At 32.0% G+C, this 25394-nt stretch overlaps 1 protein-coding gene across 10 annotated transcripts in view; it reads right to left on the bottom strand.

Annotated features, from left to right (window-relative positions):
• The window catches only part of LOC143235255 (uncharacterized), a 36017-nt gene extending 10837 nt beyond the window's left edge, over positions 1-25180 (bottom strand). For 2 of the 10 annotated variants that reach the window (XM_076473223.1, XM_076473224.1), the window contains exons 1-8: positions 24838-25177; positions 21544-22530; positions 11959-14295; positions 8795-8924; positions 8155-8340; positions 3584-3718; positions 838-986; positions 471-587 (exon numbers count right to left, since the gene is read on the bottom strand). In XM_076473223.1, the coding sequence (XP_076329338.1) occupies positions 471-587; positions 838-986; positions 3584-3718; positions 8155-8340; positions 8795-8924; positions 11959-14014 (2773 nt within the window). In that variant the 5' untranslated portion in view covers positions 14015-14295; positions 21544-22530; positions 24838-25177. Of the gene's footprint in view, positions 1-470; positions 588-837; positions 987-3583; positions 3719-8154; positions 8341-8794; positions 8925-11958; positions 19672-21543; positions 22531-24837 lie in introns of those variants that run through there. The other 8 variants (XM_076473225.1, XM_076473215.1, XM_076473220.1 and 5 more) reach the window with 8 other exon arrangements.
• Between the last annotated feature and the right edge of the window lie 214 nt (positions 25181-25394).

Below are 25394 nucleotides of genomic sequence, written 5' to 3'. Positions count from 1 at the left end.
ATCTACAATTTAATACCAAATTTATAGACATAAATTCATGAAATAGTAGTTCAATAAAATTCTGAATGCAAGTCAACAAACATGATGACATGGCTTTTGACCCATGACAGGGTTAAAAACCTGATTTTTTTGTATGCTAATTGAATCACAATATGCAGACTTACTGACCAAAAACCACAAACAGTGCCCCATCTCCCCATTATAAAACTGCTTCCAAGTGATCCAGAATCTGATATTAAATCTGAGCCAAATTTAGAGAGGGCTATTCCATACTAACTATCCATCTTGTAATAAATTTGTGTGTACATTAGTGTTTGAAAACATGCACAGAAACACATACACATAGATCCAACTGCAATACCCTCGCATGGTGAGAGTAATAAATAGATTAAATAACTGAACTGTACAGTAAATATCATGATTTCAAACTTGTCTTTCTCAAAGATGCTATGTAATCAGAGAGAACCTACCTAGAGACTTGATAAAAAAAGCTTGTTCCACAGTCTGCCCTACAGCATCAAAGCCCATCTCAAAATATTTCTTCGTAGCATCAAATACAAGTATCACACCATCAGTTCGAAAAGCACCTGATATAACAAAAACAGCCATGATATCTTTACTTTTTAGAGTAAAATAATTTTGTTCTACATTAATATTAAAAACAGGTTACTTATCAATTAAGTTGTCAAATGTCTCTCATATCCACTACAAGAGTTAAAGGTGTGCCATTAAATATGCTGCAATATAAAATAGCATGTAAAGAGCTCCCTGTTTTTCCTCTTTGTACTCCCAAACTTGAAAACAAATGCATACATTTAACTTCAAAATATCACATACCTGATATTATGTTGACTATGGAGTCTCTGTGGCCAGATAAATCCAGCAAGGTGATAAGCCCAGAAGATGTTTCAAACTTTGTTTGGGCAATATCCATAGCAGGTGTTTTGAACTGTAAGTGTGCAGTTTCCATTGTTACACCATGATTCCTGAAAGACACCTTTTTAAGTTATTTCAATTCAAAGAAATCAGTATGGAACATAAAACACACTGAGTAAAACAGGTTTTGAATATTCACACACAGCTACTCATGAGCTATCTGTACTAGCCATTCATAGTTTCAAACTGATACAAGGGAAAATATAGCTACTCCACAGAACCTACCATTAACTCTTTGACTACTGTCGTATGACAGAAAAGTGTGATTTGACACTTACCCTTAAAACTCACCCATAACCCTAATGTGCATTTTTTTTTTGTAAAGGGCACAAACAATGGGCCTGCAGAGCCAAAGTCCTACACACTGACCGAGTCACGTTCAGCCCTCTCAGTACAAAAAGCCAAGATGATTGTTAAGAGGTGATGCCTATTAAAATCTTACAAACACAAAATATTATTCACACCTGTTAAATATTAAATTATAGACTTGTTTTATACAGTTATTGCAAGTAGTTTCTACATGTTCAAATATACTCAATACTTTTATGCTATATGCCCTTTATAATCTAACACCCAGTGTAAGGAAATGACAAACAAAAAAGAGAGAGAGTAAAATAACTATTTTATGAGTAAATAAACAGCAAAATCCAGCAGAAGTTGGAATGACTTGTTGTAATAGTGGCATATTAAATGTTTTTTATGTCTAATATTATATATAACATTGTAACAAACTTAGTACAATGACCTAGAAGCAGCTAACTTTGTGATTAACTGGATTAACTCATATGCAAAGGGTCACAGATCATGCCATCTCATTTGATGATTTGCATTCAAAATGTTATTGAACTACTATTTTATGAATTTATGTCAATAAGCTTGGTATCAAATTGTAAACTATAATTCAACCTTTAATATTCTTAAATTAAAAGTAAGTACTAAAAGAAGACATCTAAAGATTTTTGTGAGTCATGGTATGCTGAATGCAGCACCAGTTCAAATTAGCAGTAGTTCCATATGAATATTGTCATGTTAGAATATAAAATAAAAAACTCATATCTTTTTATTTTGCTGAGATATGGCTTATGTACTTACTGAACCAAACACAATGGTCCCATCCACCTCTTTCAAGTTTGTAAACTGTTCCTTATATGCACTTACTTTTACTGAAAAAGCAGTCCAACAGAACCAAACATGACCAATCACTTTTGTGTTACATGCCTAGCATCATAATCTAACAAAATATTTAAATAAAAACTTGTAGCATCTGAAAAGCCATAAAATAATTTATATGTTCAAACAAAATGTGTGACATTATTGGATAAGTTAACATCACTGCACATGCACCACATAAATGCAAGTTATATAACGTTAACCAGGCAAAGTAGAAGGTCAGTATAATAACAATAAATATATTACAAGACTTAGGTTAAATACTTATATTTTCATGTGATAATATGTGGTCATTCTAGAATGAAAAATAACACAGGTTATGTTTATTTCCTTTTCTTTATCATTGTTAATGAGGCCATTCAAATTGATATAACCTATGTAGGTAGGGTTAAGAAAAATAACAGAAAAAATATAAAGTCTTACTGAAAACAAACATTTAAAATGTATTTAGGAGCTTTTAGAAATTATAATATTTAAATTAAATAATATTTAAGATTTTGGGGACAAAGAATATTTTTTACCTGTAACAGAAAAATCACTTCTTACTCAGACTGACAAACAAATCTTTGTTAAAAATACCTCATAAAAAAATCTGATTTTTAATGTACAAAAACCTTGCAAACTTTACCAAAAGTTTGTGAAGATACACATACTGTATTAAATGTTAAAGTATAAATAATAACATGTACAAACGTTTGTACATCAGTATAATTACTGATCACATTGTGAAAGGATTAAATAATTTACTTTAAAAACCAATAGAGTTCACAGAAACTCAAAAGTAATTAAAGTATTAAAATTTTCATCAATAATTTACAATAGTGTTAATTATATGTTAAGAAAAAGCAGTGTTTAATCATATTCATGAGTCTGATTTTGTTATGTGACTATCATCACAAGACAACAAAATATTTAAAAACTTGTAACTGTTGATTATTATTTACCTCTGTTTTCTAGTAATACCAAGCAATTACCTTTTTTTTGCACATACAAATAATTTTATGGCTTTTCAGATGTTACAAGTTTTTAAATATTTTAAATATTAAATAAATTAGTCACATCTGCAAAATTCATTTGAAAGTTTTGCAAAACAACTCCAATTGTCAACAGTTAACTTAACAATTCCCAGTTACAAAGAAAGGTGTACCTTTTCAAAGTACCATGGTTAAAGGGTTTCTTATTTGTGTGTTTAAATAATTTTTTTAAATTTTGGTCCCTAACATCATAACAGTTTTAAACTTCCATAGTATCAATAACTTTAATAAAACATCCATAAAAATTGCAGTTCTACAACATTTATACTGCCACAAAATTCTTATCAGTGATATGCAACTGAATGATTGCATCACAGAAACAGATCTCTATGAATAAAGATTGGGAAAAATGAGACTGATAAAAACATCTGAATCACATACAGATGTGTAATTTAACTACAGGTACATTTGTAAAACACTTAGCTAAGAACAGTAAAAATAACCTGGACAAAAAGTGTTCCACAAGCGTACTTTTCCCAGCACCTGCAGGACCGATCACTACCAGGTTAATTAAAGACTTTATCAGACCATCCTCTTCCACATATTCAACTGCCCAATTTCTATCTGTTTCTGTAGACCTGTAAGAAAGGAATGCAACATTTACTAACATCAAAAAGATACTAATGTCCAATAGTTCAAAAGCAAAAAAAAAATATCTTTGTTGAATATTATAATTTTATTACATGCTTTCTTATCAGTATTTTTATTCAACCATAAAAAGTTACAAAACAGCTACAAACTTAGATGAATTGTTACATGATCAATTCATGCTAAGTTTCTGAAAAATCAGACCATTAATGAACATATTTCTTAGTTACCCGACATACGAGATTACTTTTATGTGAAGAAACAAAGGAACAGACATTATATCATTAGCCATCGTGGTCATACTGATCAAACCAATGTAACATATAATCTACATGTTAACAAATACTCTAGTTTAAAACAAACTAAAAAGTGTTCATGAGCTTTCATGAATAGTCAAATTTTAATCTACAGAGGAGATATTAATAACAGCCATGCTTCAAGACAGGAAACAAAGTAAATACAAAAACTGAAGAGATAGAAAGACCTCAAATGTTATCTTAGGAATAGATAACACTGCTAAAAATAACTAACAGATATTGAGAGATAGTCAGGTATCATCACACCTACCATGATTGTTCTAGTGTGTGCTTTCATACAGCAAAGCCACATCAGGCTATTTGCTGCATTCAGAAAGTGGAATCAATCCTCTGATTGTAGCATTGTATATCTGCTACCATAACAAGGGACCATAACTGTTATATGCAGCATTTTAGATGGATTTGGCAGCCCTGACAAACTGACTAGTTTCAGTACCTAAATAGTAGTTTCATCAAAATGAGCAACCATGTTCCAAAAGTATTTTTATGGTTGTAAACCTATTCTTTCACTTGCAGGTCAATTGATTGTTTTTATGCACCATTAAAGTGATATTTCACCAAACTCCCTATTTAAATGTTACATGCAGTTCAAGTCACATTCACAAGTTCATACTAGAACTTCACAGAATCTAAGAAAACTAAAAGATTGGTTGACTTTTGGGAGAGCAAGGATGAAGTTGTAAGCTATCATTCCCTGAGGGAGGCTGAGACAGGATTTCCATGAGAGAATAAAAAAAATACTCTTTAATACATGCTTTAGGATATTTAATACCTTTATATAAATAGAAAACTTTTTACTAAACAACAGAAAAACTAATTTTCCATGAGGTTTAACAATGGCATTTTAAAGATCACAATTTCGATACCAGAAATTCCTTTCCTAAAAGCGCGTGACATTTCTAAAGCAACAAAAAACATGCATTTCATGATGTTTAGAATGAGCATATTGAACAATTACATTTTATAAAACAGGCATTTCATACCATTTAGGAGCAGAAAATCCAACTATCACATTTTGAAAATAACAAAAACCAGCCTTTCATAATGTTTAGAAGTGACACATTCATTTATCACATTTTATAAAATCATTTAAGAAGGTAACATTTTCTAATACTGAAGGTAATTATCTTCTCTCCCCCACAGCTATCTTGCCCTTCATTTCCCTTCAGACACTGATAAATCATATGAAAAGCACACCAACCTTTTATACCCCTATACCTTTTGTCATTGTAACAACATGTGCTGATCATATGAACACCCTCCATCAATCCCATTGTGCCCTCTATATTAACACAATTGCAGCACAGTCCTAACTTTTGAAACTTGGCATAGACAAACCTGAAAACATTGGCAAATCAGTGGGGATAAAGGGTGGGAAGTGGGTGAGTACCTATTGGAAATACATTTTCAGTGTTAGAAAATGTTAAATTCCAAAATGTTACTACTTCCACATGTGAAGGAAGTTTGAAAATGTTTGGATGAAGCACATGCAATCAAGGCTGCAGAAGTAGAGACTTGGACAGAGGTAAGAGAAGAAGTTACTGATCCAGTAGAAGCCAAAGTAGAGAAAGCCATGGCTTACAAAGCCAATACTGAGCAATTAGCAACATGTGGCAAGGAGTGGTCTGTATGAGATATATAATACTGAAGAAAAGTCTGTTCAGAGGGTAAGTATAGAAATAAAGGCCCCTTAAATCCTGACTGAATGCACACACTGCTACAGCTGAGGGGTGCAGGACAAAAGACCAAAATGAAGGAGGTTTGCCATTTCAATGGGTTGCAAACACAACAATATGAAGCATACCCAGGTGAGATTATATATGCCAGAAACACCCTGGATGAAGGGACCTCTCCATAGGAAGAACTTGGTTGGTATGGGATAAAAGGTCTGCAGTTAGATTCATAACACCTGGAATATGGCATACTAAAACACCAGGACTTGGTACCTTCCTTGTTTGGAGATATAACTGACAACATTTGAATTGTTAGAATGAACCATAACCATTTTCTCTTGTAAAGAGTGGGAGGAAATGAGTTGTTGATAAGGTAAGTAGCTTCCTTGATGGACTTCCAACAGGAAATCTTCAGAGAGTTTAGGGAAGCCTCCAAACCCACCAAACAGGCCAGCAGATATGAAAGAATGAATTATTATTGGACCAAAGTGACCTTTGACTCTAAAGACTCTGGAATTGTGTCAAACCTATAACACGATTCTAATAAGAATGAAACCATAATTGCAGAGCCAGATATAAATATGGCAAGTGGGCCAACATAGAAGTGAGGAAGAAGATGTTCCCAGAAAAAAACCCTCAGGTTTCCTATGAAGAACCTTGGACAGGTGGTGAATTGAGGAATGGTAACACAACAGAGACATATGGTAAAACAATGTTGAAAATACTGGCCCTCAAATAAGCAGAACTAAATCAAACTGTTATTCCAGACAAAGACAATCTGTCTTGTAATAAGAGAAAGTGGACTGGTCTTAAGCCTGTGAGGAATGAGGCATACTAATGCCATCACCCAAATGGAAGCCAAAATGTTCACTGTGAACCTAAACATCAGGGGATGGGGGAGGATTAAATAATATTGCAAGACAGAATCATGTATAACCAAAGGACTTGGGTCATAAGAACTAGAAGCAATAAAGAAAACATCACATACCAGAGAAACAAAATAAATAAATGCTGTAAAGGGCCAAATAGAATTCTCAGACAGAATATGGAAATGCACTATAAACTCTACGAGGGGAGGAATGAACAATCAAAATCCTTGTCAGTGTGGTCAAGATTGCAAGGCTCAGGAGGAACAGGTGTAAAGGAAGAAGACAAAGGTTGTCCCACATATTACTTAATCTTCCTTAGAATAGATTACCAACAGGTCATCCATCCTTGTGACTGTGAAGTATGACATCAGACAAATGAGATGGACCAAAGAGGTAACATGAACTTCAGATTTCATGTTTGACATGAAACAAACAAACAAAAGGTTTTGCAGTAAAACACTGGTAAATAAAATATTTTAACTGAAAGTTAAACTTTTTTGAAAAGAAATGAAATAAAATGCAAGTGAAACCACTCTGTTAAAACTGAAATAAAAGAAAAACACCTGAATTCGGGCTCTGCAAAACAAAAAGTGATGGTTTGGTAGTGATGCATAAAAGTAGTCACATGATGATGGTGCTCTTCTATTGGTGAATAGATGACATGTTCATTTGCATCAGAAACACATTAGAATCTTTGATTCCAAAGGGAGAGGAAAGAATCTTGTGAGCAAAAGAAAGTACTGTACCAGTAGTGACACATTCAACAATCACATTTTTAAAAAACAAAAAACATGCCTTTCATTATATTTAGAAGTGACACATTTTAATGTTCATGAAAAGTATGAACATTCCATCCTGACATACATTTGCACCATAAAAAATGTGTTTTTTTTTATGTGTTCATGACACTGTGCATACTTAGCAGAAAAAGCATGAAAGTCTCATCCATTTCTTATAACTTTTCTTGAAAGAAGTCTGATCAATCTTAAGTCTGTCAGTCAACAAACACTGTAAGACAATGAGAACAATAAAGTATCTTATTATTTCTATTTCTTCTGCTTTACAGTTTTCTCATCCTATTTTGTTTTGATTCTAATATTTTAAACATCCTTCTTTTCTGTTTCCTTTAAACTTCAACAGAAACATTACCAATACAGCTTCATATTTAACTTTTTACAAACATTCCAACCTTGCACTTACAACTAAGACTAAGGTGAACGTAACTTCATCCACTATACATGTCAACTAGTTCAGCACAAAATACAAATATTCTATAGGTAATTTACTTTGTAAAATTTTAATATACTTAAATGAAGATTTTTTTGCCAGTCATTTCCTGGACACCAAAATAGGCACCAATTTCTGTATGATCAACACAAGTTAATAAACAATTAAACAAACAAAAAAATTACTTTCCATAATGTTTAAGAATAAGAAGTTAAACAATATGTTTTAAATATATAAATTAAAAAAACATTTCCCATAATGTTTAGGGGTAACACACTCAACAATTACTTCTTAATAAGCTAAAATTTCACAAGGTTTAGGAGACAGGTTCAATACTCACTTTCTATTCAGTTTAGAAGTTACACCTTCAGTAACAGTTACAGGAGTGCATGTAGACAAACATTCATAGTTATCTGGTTCTGATGATGTGAACTGCTTAAACTGAAGACTGCCACCTTCTCCCAAGGTATTTGTGTTTGGTTGTTCAGTTCTTAGTCCACTGATATTGTTCTCCTCAATATCTGAACTTTTCATATTTAAGAAAATAAAAAAATATCAGTAAAATAGCAAACAAATACACAGTTTCAAGTATATAATTAATATCTTATAGATGAAATTTCTAACTTTTACTCATTAACGATTTGGGGCTGTGGCCCAGAGAGTTGATGCATTTTTGTGACATCTGAACTTGCTTATAAAATACTTTATTGAAAGACTGAAAACCTATGTTAATTTAACTTCTGGCTGGGTAAAGAAAACTTTCTTGACAAGTGATATTTTTATTTCTACAGTACTGAATACTGTAACCATCACCTTTCAAGATTCTTTAACAACTTCTAATGAAAAAGGGAATAATATGTAAAAAAAATCTCTAATAGCACAATTTCCCCAAAAGATTGTATTAAGACACATTAAAAAAATATATCACACACAGCTTACATAGGGGTCTTAATTTTATTGGAAATGTCTTAGAGACTCACCTAAATTCCTTTGTTTCATGACCAACTGCAACTACTTCTTTATTGGGTTCAAACTTCAGTCGACTAACACTATTTACTATATCAAACACTTTAGGTTCCTCTGTTACCACATTCTCTCTGTAGTGACAACCTAAGGTATTTACATACACAGAAGACATTAATAATCTTCAGATCTAAAAGTATGCAATTAAAGTTACCAACATAAGAATTATAAGGGAACTTCTTGAATGAAAACAAATAAATTATCTGAAGTTTTATGCCTATCACTCAAATTTCAGTTGTCTTTAAAAGAATAAACCAGCATTATTTAATGAATGGATGATTTAACGTACAATCAATAGGTAATATGTTCTGCACTATCTGTAACTGCAGCATATCCATATTGCATTATCTTTTCTAACTGGTTTAGATGATGGTTTTTAATGTTATTTTCACCTTTATGAATACCATTTAGCTATTAAGCACACCAGACATTTGTTCTTTGTGGTACCTATGTACTGAGAAGCAGTACATCTTATACTGTAATTGTTGTTATTGATTATTTCTTATTTTCACCTTTACTTGGATATCATTTAAGTAATAAATTTACCTGTGATTTTTGTTTGTTTCTTTTCAAGTTCTTTGTTTTGACTTGTGGGGATGGCACATCAGTTTGAAATCAGCTCAGAAGATCAGCTGTTCTCATTCAGTGCTGCCCTCTATATGCAAACGTTTTTACATTTATCGCAAGCCTTGCACTCTCCATTTATTGAAATAGTACATTCCAATATATCTCTCATGCACCATCTATTAATCCATAATGGCATATTATGCATCTGTGACATGTGGCTCCCTCAACACTCCTCTTCCAAACCATCACTTTGAAGTTTGACAGTAGGTATGAACACCAGAGAAACAGCAATGATGAGTGGGAAGTTTGAGATGAAGTAAGTACCAATCAGAAATACATTTTATTAGAGTAAAATTATAACTTCTGATATGGTACTTACACTGAGAAGAAAGAGGGACCAGCATGAGGTAACAACAGAAGACACCCCAGAAGCATCCAAAGAATACCTCCTCACTATGACAGAAAGAGATTTGGAGATCATTATAGAAGAACCACACCACTTATGAACCAGGTACATTCTTTGCCCATGTGTAGAAATTCATTAAACACAAAGGCAGAAATCATCAGATGCAGAGTGGTTATAGTGCATTTGATCATACTTGACAAATCAACTACATTCAAAACCTCCTCTATATGTAACTGACATCCACGCAAGGGTAGGATGAGAATCATACTGCCTTCACCTCAACTCTAAGAATTGGGGATTATAATTGCAACATCTCCCAGATTAACACCTTACAGTAACCTGCGACCCTCAGATTTTGAGTCGAGCACCTTAACCACTTGGCCATGCCAAGCCTACCCAGAAGTGATAGACAGGTAATAGTTGAGAGAATTTAGGACAGGAAGAGGATAGGATACAAATAGGTTAAACAATATGTAAGGGTAGAATGCCAACAGGCTGACCTCACCCAAACAATGTTGTTGTCAGGAGCCAAATCAAAAACATAAAGCCACAGAAAGGGAAAAAAAAACGCATTAAACTGTGAGATATGTTCAGGGAAAATGACCCAAGGCAAAACTGTGTCTCCACCTGAAAGACCCCAACAACAAAGAAACTATGTACATAATGCCAGAGTTGAGGATGAAGTACGGGCTTAAGTAGAAAAGAGAAAGGGAAGGGTATTAGTAAAAATCCCTCATGATATCTATGGAGATCCTCTGACAGGCAATGTAAGGAAGAAATAAACTAGTAAAGGTTAAGAGGAAGAGTAACAGTAGATTCAGAATCTTACCCTCTGTAGATCACAAGATGATAAGAAAGGACAAAGTGATCAAAAGGCCAAGGGGGCAAGAGAACCTCCCCATGGAAATGCAAGGTAAACAAAATAACAATAACCCAAATATTAGTGAAAAATGAAATGTGGAAAATAGTACATGTAATAACTTAGGACAAGGTGAAAGGAAATAGGTAACAAGAATAAAGAACACAAACCTGAAAAAAATTTAAGAATACCAAATTAGGCCTAGGAAAACCACTAGGTTGAAAACAGGAATGACTGACAAACTTGGGTGGTGAAAAAAGAAAGTCCTCATCAGCCAGCAAAGGCTCAGTAGTTACAGTAGAAGCTGAGGCAAAGTATCAGGAGAAAGGTTGGATCCTAGAAAGTTCAACCTTCTGACACACAACAGCAGAGAAATACATCAGGGTGCATACACTTGAGTTATGCAATAAATGCTAGGCCCTAATATAACCCCCAAAGTGGTGTGGTTAACTTCAGAATACATTTGCACAGAAGAATTTCACAAAACACAAGTGCTGAAATAAAGCAACTTGAACTGATAAATTTGAAAAATTAGTTGATGAACATAAATAGTTGAAAATGAACCACTTTATGAGGAAAACAAAGTCAAAGATGCAGCAATAAATAGATAAACAATTTTTTCCAAACATTAGTGCTGCCAAATGATACATGAAACCTCAGTACAGGAGTGTAGGAGAAGTCACATGTCATGTGTGCACACCATGACATTACTAGTTAATAAATAGCACATGATGGCTTGCATGAGAGATGTGTTGGAATATGCTATTACAAAAGGAAGGCTTGTGGCAAGCATCATGAAAACGTTTGCATACAGAGGGAATATTGGAAGAAGGGGATTATAAATCCTACATTTCGGTTTGGAATTTACCATTATGTATTATGAGCATTCTATGTTTATGGCCAAACTATAATTCTACCAAAAAATATTCAAAATAACATATAATGACAGTTAACATAAAATGTTGGTGTTACATAAGTTATTGCTCAGAAGAACTGATATAAGAGAATGTAACAATAGTTTTAAATCCATTTAGACTTCAGTTATTACGTACGAAAATTTTATGCACATAATCATAATAAATGAAAAACTAAAATTTTTGGAAAAGGTCCTTAAGTCGGCCCACTAGAAAATTAATTTTAAGTTAAAAATAAATAATCAACTAATGCATGAATATTCTATGAAACTTTTTTATTTCTGCATATTTCATCATAAATTATTATCTTTAGAGATAAATAGTCCACATTTAACTTTCGAAGGCAAGAAATTGAACCAGATGTTGAGTGCTAACCTGAGTTTCCATTGGCTTCAAATGAATCCAGAATTACTCTTCTGTAGTTTGTCACTTCCTTCAGCAACTCTTGATGACTGTATGGTTTTGTAAATTGACTGAAACCTTTTCCAAGATAAAGGGTACATGCAAACATTGAAGGATCAGCTTTCAGTGTTGGAGGTCGAAGTGTAGCTTCAAAATCACAACACAGCAGAGAATCCAAACAATGATAACTCTGACAACTATATTCTTCAATATTTAAGTCTGAAGGAGAGCTGATTCTTTCTTCAATGCTTTTTACTAAGTCCTTGTCATTTCTCTGACTTTCAAACCTTTTAGGCAATGAAGTTTTCCTTTCTTTTTTTAATGCTAGTGCAAGATCAATGATATCTTCCTCAATTATAAACTTATTACCATTTTCACCAAATGATTTGTTTGATGCAACACTTTTGCCAGACTGATACATATTCAGCCCACTACAGTCAGGTAATAATTGTTTAGGAGGCTTTTCAAATAATTCATCCGAGTCCAATACCTTGTTGAACATATTAGTGTTCTTACCAGCGAAGACAGAGCATGTATTTAATTCCAATGTGGATGGAAATGAACACTCTGACATAGGAGGGAGTTGAATCATGCTATCATCCTTACAATTTTTATTATGTAATAAAAGATCTGCATTTGTGTTACAATGTGAATGCTCTTCCTGAAATTTAGTCCAGTCCTTTGTTTTGCATAAAGCACACACATTGCATTCATCACAACCACAAATATCTGCTGCAGAAGCATTATTTGTCACAATGGTCTGTAAATTTTTTCCTGAAGAATTTTTTTGAACTTTATTAATTTCTGAAGAAGGAAGTGTGTTACTTTTTACATCTTCCTGTACATTAGTTTCTGGGTATTTAAACTCTCTCTTGAAATCATCTTGCTCATTCCAAATATATTGGTCATATAACCTATCTCCTGACAAAACATTTTGGCTAGAACACTCAACAAAAGGAGTTTCTTCAATCTTAGAATGTTGGTCAAGCTGTTCATTCAACAAACATCCAGCATTTCCTTCAGTGTCAAGATGTTGACTAGCTAACTGATCTAAGAAACATCCTATACTTCTTTCAGTCTCAAGATGTTGGTTAGCTATCTGGTCTAGAAAACATCCAGTATTTTTTTCACTCTTGAAACTTTGGTTAGCTAACTGATCTAAGAAACATCCAGTGCTTATTTCATTCTCAAACTTTTGGCTAGATAACTGATCTAAGAAACATCCGGTGCTTTCTTCAGTCTCAAAATTGTGGCTAGCTAAATCTGAGATACATCCTCCACTTCCTATAATCTCAAGATTTTGGTTAGACACAAGATCCAACTCTGATCCCGTACTTTTTTTCGTATCTAGATATTGTCTCGCTAGCTGATCTAAGAAACATCCTGTATCACTCTTAGTCCCAAGATGTTGAAAAGATGAAAGGGGCCAAACTAAGTCTGCATTTCCTTCAGTACATGAAGGAACTGAAGCTGATTCTGTACTTTCTTCTGACTCAAGATCATGGCTAACTGGAAGAACTGAAGCTGATCCAGCACTTCCTTCAAACTTGAGATCATGGCTAACTGGGAGAAACAAACTTGATCCTGTACTTCCTTCAGTCTCAGGATGATGATTAGTGACCAAAAGAGACCTTGAACTTTCTTGATAACTAAAGTCTTTTGCTGGTAAATTGATATCTTCACTTTCAAATGTTTTGGGTGAAGATATGGAAAGTGGTAGCACATTTTTCATATTCATGACACTTGGAGTTGTATCTTCCTGACTTGCATTACAAGACAAATGAGATATCAGCTGCAGGGGTGAGGGTGAATTATGAACAGTTTGAGCATTCTTATAATGACCTTCACCTGAATTGAACATACTTGGGAAATCTGAAATACTGTATACCTGATGAGAAAATGGCACACTTGCTAAAAATAAATATTTAAAATCAGATGCTGAACAAGTTTTTACAGACGAAGATAGTTTTCCTCCTAATAAGTTTTCTTTCCAAATATCATCTGAACCATACATATCCAAACATTGCATATCTCTAAGACCACTGTCAGAAGTGCATGATTCAGTAACCAACTCACCGCTTAATGATTCAGTGAGCTCTTGGTCTGATTCACAGAAATCAGAATCTTCACTAATCTCTATTTCTTACCTTACAATTGCCATTGAATCAAATGATGTCAGAGGTAATCATGATGACTACATGCAGTCCCAGCATAGTACAAAATAAGCAGCAGCCCCAAGAAGATAAAAGAAAAAAAACATGGCTAACTGTTAGGAACCCTCCTTTCTTCTCACAAAACAACTGTTCAAACCTGAATCAGTACATAAACAGTTCTGTTTAACAATAAAATAAGGTTAGATAACCACACTGACACACATCTTTTAAATATTATAAAAAGAGTAAAATAAAAGGCACTAGGAACTGTATGCATATTATAAAACTACCAACGACTACAAATTTATTTTTTGCATATGAGATTGACTGAAGTGCTCAACCTTTCAACTGTAAATTCCCATAATACACTTTTAATATGTTTCTTCAGGAAATTTAGAAAGCTTTCAGCAAACTTTAAAAGTCTTTTGTACACAAAAAATCTGATATTTTGTTCAAGTATTTTTCCAACAGATTTGTCCATGAATATATGGATTTAAAGTTTTGAAATTATGAAACTTCATTTGTGTAAAAACAAAAACTAAATAAACTTTTTTTCAGTAAATCATATTTTACTTTATTATTTTCTATACCTAACCTCTTTACACACACTGTACACCTTACTGATCTCACAGACATCATAAAAACTGCAAAATAAATCTGAATTACCCTTTACTTATTTCTAGAATGACTACAAATTGTAACAGAAATCTTCATTGTTTATACTTAATTTCACTGTCTATTGTCCTTTGAACTATGTCTAAAAAATAATCTCACAGTTGGTAAGTCACTCAGTAAATGACAACTCATGTTACTATGATGAATGACACAATGCACAAGCTGCTCTAAAGTATATTTCATGAATAATTACCATTATCATTTTAACCAATCTAACATAAGTTTAATTTTTTATCCGAGTACTTTTATAAAAATAAACAAAAAATGTACATGAGAAATAAGAAATATAGAACATACATTTGCATCTGTTTTTGTTTTCTGTCAGTTCCAGATGAAGTTTAAGTCTATCTTTCCTACAATATAGGTACTAGTACACTAAATGTTTACTTTAACTGAAAATTATCTGTACAGAAAACAACATTGCATTATATGCCATTCGACAGATTAAAAATTTGCCATTCTATTGTTTATAAATTATACAAAATATCAGAAAAGATTACTTGCAATTTGAGACGTGGGTATTGCAAGTGAATCTGATTTTCTACTTTATGACACTATAAACAAAGAAGCTTAAAGACTATAAAAATAGACTGACTTAGTAATATCTATATTATAATACATAATTTAAGCTAAATTCCATACTTCATAGAGTGGTAAATAAATTATAGAAGGGAGAGAACCTGGATAATAAATGTCACAAATCTCATACTATGAGAGGCTGAAGAGTTAAATATTTCTTTATAAAATTAAGAAATTAAAACTTTAATGATATTAAACCTTGATTTATTAACTGCTTTAATGCCAGGTTTATTTCAACATGTTGATAAAATAGTAGCTTATTTAAATCTTGAAGTTATACACACTCTGACCTACTCATAGAGAGGGTTAACAAATACACACGTAACAACTGTATTTGCAAGTCAGAATCAGAAATTTAAAATATAAATTTGTAGGCTAAACAATAGCAAAAATATATCACAGCTTAAGACTGTTGTTTGAATCTGTATTTTCTTTATTGTTAACACTGTATACAGGTAAATAAAATTATGCATGTCACACACTCCCTTTTTTCTTTCAATTTGGTAACATTCAAAATTTTATCAAACTACTTTATTATACATATGCCAATAAATTTGGCATCAAAACATGGTTAATAATTAAAATGTTATTATTATTTAAGATATAATTTCTTTCAAAAGGTTTTATTTAAAACCCTCTTGCTATAAGTTGGTCAAAGTGTGCATGTTACAACCTTTAAGAGTTACACTCAATATTTAATTAAACTACTTTACTACCTTCACGTATGAACAAACTTGGCATAAAGATAGTTACTTTCATAAAGGTTTAATGTTATAAAAGTTTTAAGTCCTTTATATTATAAGAAAGTATTAAACAGTGTTTCCACAGACCAGGCAGCCAGAATTTTGCAGAGCATAATTTTCCCAGTTGTTCCAGATCGTGTGCTTATTGGTTAATACTTTTACCAAAACCTGATTGGACAAAAAGCAGGAGATTTTTTTAGTATTTTACAAAAACCAGATCCACAGCTGGCCACAAAACAGATATTGACATACTACTCATATTCAGTGAGTAACTGTGCTGATCTTCCATTGATAAAGCAACGCTAATACAGGAAAAGAAGAAAATGACTTGTAAGTGCAGTACTTATAGGAAATGCCCCTGCTGTCAGTATGGATGAAACAATTAAGACACATAGGTCAAAATGGTAACAAAGGTAAATGCAAAAGACAGAAAAAACGAAGGATGGATTATGCTATTCTATTGGAGAGGAGTGAATATGAAATATCTAAAAATATTTCTGAGGATCCTTTGCATTTTGTGACAAAGAAACAACACAAATCATCTAGAAACTCAAGTGTGAAACCAAGGCATTCAAGATGTTGTTTTAGTACTCCAACAGAGTGCAGGAATGACATCTATTCAGTTTAGCAGTTCTCTTGTATTGAATCCACAGGGATACCAAACTTTTCAAATGAAGAAGCTCAATGAAATGCATCAAGTTTTAGCTCTCTCAACAAGAACAATCAACTTCTTGTGTTCTGCATGCCTGTATTAAGGATTCTTTGCACCTGTTACTCTCAGGAGATTCAGATGGTCTTATGAATGTGACTGAAAATGACATTTGTAAAAAATATGACAAATTCCCATCTGCCAATGTGCAACAAGCTCTGCCATAAAAATGTATTTGAAGAAACATTATACTTGCACTACTATGTTAGACGATGACATATGAAGAAGTGAAAGAGAGATTAGAGATTGGAGAACAAGCTTTTGAAACTAGATGACACTTTCATCAACTGAAGTCTGAATTTCAGTTATAACCTACAGTACAATCTGTCCAGCTTTACAGTAAGCAAGCTAGACTGAAAGTAGTAGAATAACATTGAACAAGTTGATACCAAGGTCAAGGCCTTTGTATCTAACTCTAAAAACAAAGAATGGGACAAAGAGCCAACAAAGAACACAACAAACTATGCTTAATCTTAGCCAAACCAAACATACATCTTCTAAGTTTAATATTGTGTACTATGGGAGTCAAAAGCTTGTGATAATCACTAAATATGGAATTTTTTTCATAAAACTTTCTGTGGAATTTTAGTTTAACCTAAAAGTAGAGCTTCAGTTCATTCTGGAATGATGTTATATATTAAGGTATGCCATACACCTAAATCTTGGATGCTTGGCCCATAGAAGCACTGTTTAAAAAAATGTTTAAATCAATCTAATATGGCAATCAGGACATTTATTCTCTAGAATTTCACTCTGGTAAAAGTAAGTAAAAAATGCAATTTTTTGCACAAAGATTGCACCTTTCACTGCATCAAAACAATTTTTTTCACTTTCAGTATAGTAGCACAAATTGTCTAAAAAGAAATTACAATTTAACACCCTTCTGAGAAGTACAAAATTTAACAAGTTACTCATCATAACATAGATACAAGATGAAACATAATTTTTATAGCCTTCAATCTTATTTGTTTACACAGCCATAAACGAGAAAATCAGACCTACCTGTCACATCCTTTCTTTCCCAAGTTTCCTACAGTTAACTCTGATGTTTTATACTATATTATTTATAACTAATACAGGGTGTTCAGAAAGTCACTGTGCAGTTTTGTAATCATATACACATATAAGTGCACAGTGACTTTCCAAACACCCTGCAGTATGTTCCAAGTTAAGCACAAGGCAGCACAATAAAATGCTTATTGTACTTACTGACATACTATATTACATTGTTTCCTATACAAGGTATTGACTGTTTCACCAACAGTTTAAAATGATTGCTCATGGTATTCAAATTAACAGGCTTAGCTAAATTTTTAATGGCTCTTATTGCAAAGTTAGAAAGCTACGTAAATTATATTAGTTACAAGACAATGTTTGCTTTGTGTGTGTTATTATACTGTGTCTTAGGTGCATTATTTAATTAAATAAAAATTATATAGTGAACTTGAACCAGTAGTATAAAAAAAGTAGGCTTTACTTTGTACATTAATATAAAAGTAGCTAAAACATAAAAATATAACTAATTAAGTTAGATTAGGGAAGATAATGAAAAATAATAATTCCTCAGTGGCATGCTCACAAGAAGTTCATGCATTAAGTAATTGAGTAGTTATTTGAGCTATACATTCATCTAGTGATTTACAACTTGTGTGGAGGGATTTTTAGTTATACACAGATCAAAGAGAAAAACAACAAAATTTGAGTATAAACAGATGTATACTGTTATAAGCTTTAAGCTGTTTAGGATAAACAACTGTAGTTTTCCATTACAATTTGTAGGCATAAAAATTAGAAACTTGTTAAGTTACATACAAAAGTGTAAAAGAGGGGGAAAAGGTAAGATTATATTTTTAGCAAAGTATGCAAGCAAGCTGCAAATACATTACATAATTCAGTACTTTGTTTTACTTCATGAAGTATTTACAACTTTGCTACCAATGATTGGCAGTTATAAACTGTTCAAAGAGCAATAAAACAAAATTAAATAAAACCATGTAAACTGTTCCATGCTTGAGATTCTTAAGGACAAACAATTGTAATTTTCTGTTACAGTTTGCAGTTATTCTAGAAATAAAAACAAGTAATTTAGATTTGCTTTTGTCCTTTGGTGGTGGTTAAAAGGTCAGTCAAATGGACTGAAGCTATATATTAATAGGTTAGAGAAAATATAAAACTTTATTGAGAAAACTTCTGATATTCATTTAGGAGGTTTGAGGAATTATGTAATGAATTTGAAAACTGTAAGATAAATGAAAGTATTTTTATTATCAACACAAAAATAACCGTGCACTTGAGACAAGCCATAGTTTGAACTGGATTTTAACTTATTAAATTCATAGACAAATATTCAGTAAAATTATCTAATTAAAAATATGGTGTGTGTACAAATAACTTGTAATGTTTATCAGAAGTCTGCCAAACATTTTTGAGCAAGGTACAGTTGTTACATTAAAAGTTATTTTATAGTTTCAAGGTTATGTGGTAGTTGCAAAGCTGACCAAAATGACCAAGTCCAAATAAAAGAATAATTACCTGCTGTACAATTATGATGTCAGGACAGAAGTTACAACTAAAAAATAAACCTAATAGCTAAAAGCATATTCCTTTAATATTAGAGTACATATCACAAGTCAGTTTTAGATGAATAAAACAACTGGATTTGACAGTTTAACTTAATAGCAAAACATGGTCTAATTTTGAGGCTTTCTAAGGCTAAATGAAATGGTTTATTCAAGTAAAGTACTAAGTTCTTATGAGAGTAACATACTTTGTCTATTTCTACATTGCCAGTTTTCATGTACTGCAGGTTCATTAGAACTTGAAGATTCTAAAAAAGAAGAAAACCACAAGCTCTGAGCCAGATGGTGTTTGAACAATCAGGATTTACAGTTCATATCTAAATGAAATGATAAGCTCTGTTTCTTTGTAGTTAAGTCCAATACTAAACAATGGGCTATCTGTGATGTGTCCACAGATAGGAGAGAAAAACAGGAAATGAAAAAGAGGGAGATAGTAATTGCAAAAGTAGCAACTTTGGAATGATGAGACAAGGAAAAATCATGGCATGCAATATCAGCCTTTAATTTCAAAAATCAGGTACCCCAAAAATACACTGGTAGAGGAAATAAGCCAAAGGTTCCTGAGATGTGGGGGAGATAAACATACTTGAAAAAGAAAAGCATCTCTCCTCAACAAATCCCAGCAATTGAGTAACCAAGAAAGGTGGAAAAAAGCCAAGTAAGAAGAGAAAGAGTGCTTGCCAAAAACTTTTCAGGGAAACAATGGATTGTTTCCAAATGGAGATTAATGGAGGAGAAATAATATAGAGATAGCAAAAGTAAAAAAAAACGTCAGGACACTGAACACAAGAAAGACTAACAGAAGACAATGGAATGAAACTTCAAGTTGCAGATGGAAGTATTGGAAGTCTGAGAAAAGGGTTTCAGCTCAACTGTATATCAAAGCATTTTTCTCTTTCCAGGATGGACTCATGTATTAAGAGGGAAAAAAAATTTAAAGGGACCAAATGAAAGTGAAGAAATGGAAGAGAGGGAAGGTAGGTAACTTACCTGAAAAGAAAAACACAGTATTTTGGAGTAGGTTAACAGCTGCACTGTTAAGAATTCTTTGCAAACTTAAGTGGCTCAAAAAAAAAGGGGGCAGCTAAACATCTTTCTCACAGATGAGAACTACAGAAGTGCATGTCAAAGCCTGTTAAAATGCCAGAGCACATACAAGACTATACCATCCACTGACAACATCCATTATGTCCCAACAAACAAAAAAGTGACCAATGTCATTTGTGCAGTCAGTATAGAGTGAACAAAATCCTGGTGTTCAACCCTAGATAGCATGAAAACGGACATTTCTGTGTTATTCATAATGTAAAAAAATAACATACAAAATCTGAAGAGACAGAATTGTATGAAAATAAAAGCAAAATTTGATTTTGCACAACTAATTTTATGGATACTTCAATAAAATGTTATTGTTCAAAAATTTCACACAATAAAAACATTTAAAGGATGAGTGCTGAACAGAGAAATTATGATTGAAAAATCAATATAAATGGAGTCAGTGTTGAGCTCTTACTGGAGAAGGGTGCTTGTATAATCATTTCCATGCAACAACATAGCAATATCAAATGGCAACACAAGAGTAAGTGGGAGTCTCAAAGCTAGTGACAAGCAAAACATTTGCATTCTTGGAAAACTATATGAGTCAAGGTTACGTATTGTATTGGAAGTTTAAAACTGTTTTTGAAAATTAAATTTATAACAGTATGAAAAATATTTATGTTAAAAAGTGACATTCAATTAACATAGTGTAAAAGGAAAATAGACTCAATAGATAAAGCAACAACAATTATATTATCATGTGGTTCAAACACAACTCTTCAAGATATAAAACTACAGCAGATTTAAAAACTACTTATCTTATATTACAACTTATGTTTAGAAACTATAACAGATAAATCACAAAACTGATTCTTAACAGCTAAAATAATTTGATAATTACAAGGAGAAATGAATATCTTACAGGTGCTGAATTTGAAAATTTGAAATTACTAATCCCTTTCATTCAGATGTATTATCTAGTGAGAGTAAAATCACCTATTAATTTTTACACATGATAAATAAATTTACTATGAAGAAATTCTTAAAATTTTAAACAAATTAATTGTATTTCTCAGATTCACCATTGTCTTGAAGAACAGCATCCAAACGTTTCTTAACATTGAAGTTTTGTTGGAGAGCTACAGTTCTCAATGTTGACTCAGGAACAGTCTCTTTCACCACACACTGCATTTGACCCACACTTCTGTTGGAGTTCTGGTAGCATGTCAAAACACACAACTTGTTGAGAAAGTCACAGATTTACAATCAATAAGGTCAGTTTAAATGGCAATTACTAATTTTAGGAAAAATATGACTTTACAACAATTTTTCCATTGTTATGTTATCAGCCATTTTAAATGGTCACATCATAACATTTTATTAAAGATTCCCTTAAAAATTATTCCCTATGATCAAATACTTTTTCAAAATTTAGAAACAATATATTTAAATATCAGCATATCCTTGCTGTCTATTTGATATGCTGATTTAATAACCCAGAGTTTTGTAAGCTTATCACAACTTGTTTTTTCTGGAATCCAGACTTGTTTTTGTATCAGTAAAACTCAACTGAAAATCTACAATGAATTGCAATACCTAGTCTTCAAGATTTCTGGCAACACTCTGAAAACTTTAACCAAGAAAAAAAAAAGTTGTATCACATGAAGACACGCAGTTTGTTGTATACATAAGAATGTTTTTTAAAGCATACAATCACTATTTAAACATGTGCATCATAAGTTACACCAAAAGTGTCCAGTTCATACCTAACTATCTTCCAACATTGCAGGATTAACCTTCATCAGTTCTTCTTGAACACTTTAATGTAGTTCATTTTTACAACCTTGCAGAAACCATTTCTTTTATGAAACATAAAAAATACATAAGTGTAATGTCCAGAGAACACAGAGACCAGATAAACAGGCCTTTCTACAGAAACCACCAAATGAAAACCTTTCATCAAATGAATTGTGGATGCCAAAGTAAAACTCTGCAATATTCCAAGATGTTCCCCACAAAAGATGTATATGGAAACTTGCTTCATCAGAAAAAAGTATTCACAAAAGTAGCTAACATATAAAAATTATAAATTTATTGCATTAGATAAAATTTTGGCCACCAAAGTCAAATATTACTTTTATAAAATATTACAACATACACATATTTCCTGGCATGAATTAATATTTTAACATTGCAAAATCAAATCAGAACTTAAAATGTTTTTATATTTAAATTTTCCTTCTGCCAGTCAAATGAAATATTAAAACTTCTAACCTTACACATATGACAAAAGACTGATTAATATCCTATTAAAAAATAGCTTAAACATAACAAATATGTATGATCTTCAAAGGTTTAAAATTCTTTAGTTAGCAACTTTAAGTAATCATATTTCCTAAACTATTCTTCCATATTTCACAACAATTAATTGTGGATAATACATAGTATGATATAAAATTTATAAATTCTTTATCAACAAATAATTATTAACTACTCCACATCAATGCTTCAGAAGAAAGGTTGCCAACATACTAATTTGTGCTTAAAATTACGAACCCAGTTATCAACTTATTGCTTGCCATCAGACTTCACCAAGCATATCAAAATATGTAGAAGAATTGAATATTTAGATTGCTTAGTTGTTACTTATGCAAAGTTCAAATTAAAAAGAACTACATCTGACTCTCTAAGCAGTAACTCTGATATACTGTACAAATAAATCAATATACAGGTTAATGAGTATCCAAGTTAAATACACCTGGAACAAACATTTCTAACATGCTCAAAGAAACTTTTCCACTATTAACATTAAAAAAAAAAACATTCTAATATTTTTATTATTTTCTTTCACTTGTTTATAAAATACTCTTTAGGACCTAACATTACCATACATGTCATTATGAGCTGGTTTATATACTGTACACATGAACATGTAGTTTTAACAGACTTCAACAGAATGCTATTAAGTCTTTATCACAGTCTTAATTAAATGGTAATAAAAACAAAAATGGCAACAAAAGCACAGTAATACATCATAAAATGTAATAATACAACGTTCTTTAACACAAATGTGGATTAATCTATTCCTCAGTTTTATGTAATAACCAAAAGCTATTTTTCCCCTAAATTGCCAGTGTTTAAACATTTTGGTAAGTAATGAAACACACGGCTTGAGCAAATATTTATTTAAACAAAGCAAATTAAATTTACTTTTGAAAGTTCACTTCCATTTTTCAAAAATTCCTTTTATTTTTAATTAATTGTGATACTAAATAACAAGTACCTAGTCTGGCTTTTAAAAAGTTGGTATAAAATGATTAAGAACATCTTTATTTTAGCTTAGAAAATTTCCAAAATTTTGTTTGTGAGATAGAAAAAAAACATTAAAAATTCCTCACTTTAGAGGTATGTTTTTATTCTTTATTAGAAAGTTCCTTTATACATCTAGTCTATTCAAACTAAACTGATATTTGCCAACATATTTCTTTTCATACCTTATTCTGACAATTACAACACACACCACTTACTGGCTACAAATCTTAAAAACATGACAAAACTGAAAAAGTTCTTGAACTAAAAATGTATCTCAGAATGGCTGGTATGGGTATTAACAGGTTTACTATGAAAGCAGAAAAGAATGTTTCAACCTTCCTAGGTCATCTTCAGGTTAACCAAAGGCAATCTAGGAAGGTCAAAAACTTGTTTTCTGCTTTAATAGTAAACATGTTAATACCCATACTTGCCATTCGGAGATACAAAACTGAAAAAGATTAATCATTTTAGATAAACAAGGAATGTAGCTAGTTTATTTTGAATTAAGATAAAATGGAATGTAAATAAATAAGACTTAAAATCTCAACCAAGATTTTAGGATTTCTGCAATTAGAATTCCAAGATTCCATTAAACCTTCAGGATGGCAAAAAGGTATTTGCCGTCATTAGTTAAAGTCCTTTAATTTCCCAGTAAAATACATTAGAACTAGGTAAAAGGTCTGCAAAAAGAAATTTGACTTTTAGTCTGTTATTGCGTGACAAAGCTTCAACAGTTTATCTTTAGTAAAGCATATGTTAAAAATAGAACAATCACCATAGTTGACAAGAGCCTAGTAATAGTAACTATTAGTAATGTTTAGGCTAGTAGAAATAATATAATATGAAAAACGAATAACCAGCGGGATCCTAAAACTGCAAGAAACTCATTATTAACCACATGTTATAGAGCAGATGTTTGCTAAAATAGTTAAGACAAACTTCGAAGTAACAGAACTAACTACGTCAGTAAGTCCCAGACTTTTTTAAATTCGTCAAACTATATACAATAATTATTACAATGGCATGACATTATACTTATATGATTTGGAAACATTAATACCCACACAAAAAACAGAAAATAGCAACCATATTTCTTCTTATAAATTACCAATATTACACCAAAACCCGAACAAACTTTCTATTTCAAAACAATTTTCTGCGCGTATCAATGTAACAGCGACATCTACCACAACTAATCCACTTATTACTATAAAAACACTTGTGATACAGACGCGCGTTAACTAAAAAAACAAATTAATAGTTCAGTAAAATATTAATTATTGTTCTTTACATCTTGGACAATAATGTACAAGATATATTCCAATAAAGAATTGCAACTAATAACCGGCAACTAAATCTGACATTTGTTAAGTTGATTTCGTTCCATCTACTATATTTTACCTCCACCGCTATCTCTAGACAACACTATTATTGTTGGGCTGCATTAATCGTGGCATAGTTGTGATAGGTCCTCAAGCGGTGAGGAACGCCACTCGGACTATCAGTTCAACTCTCTCATTTTACTGTAAATCTTCATATTTTATCTGTTACTCGTTTTATTCTGGCTTAATAAAAACTAGCTCAATTTGATCGACCTCATTACCACAGTAAAAAATACAAA

Source organism: Tachypleus tridentatus, chromosome 12 (genome assembly GCF_004210375.1).
Source record: "Tachypleus tridentatus isolate NWPU-2018 chromosome 12, ASM421037v1, whole genome shotgun sequence".
Lineage (NCBI taxonomy): Eukaryota > Metazoa > Arthropoda > Merostomata > Xiphosura > Limulidae > Tachypleus > Tachypleus tridentatus.
The sequence above is the reverse complement of the archived record's forward strand: the minus strand, read 5'-3'. Positions and strand labels throughout refer to the sequence as shown.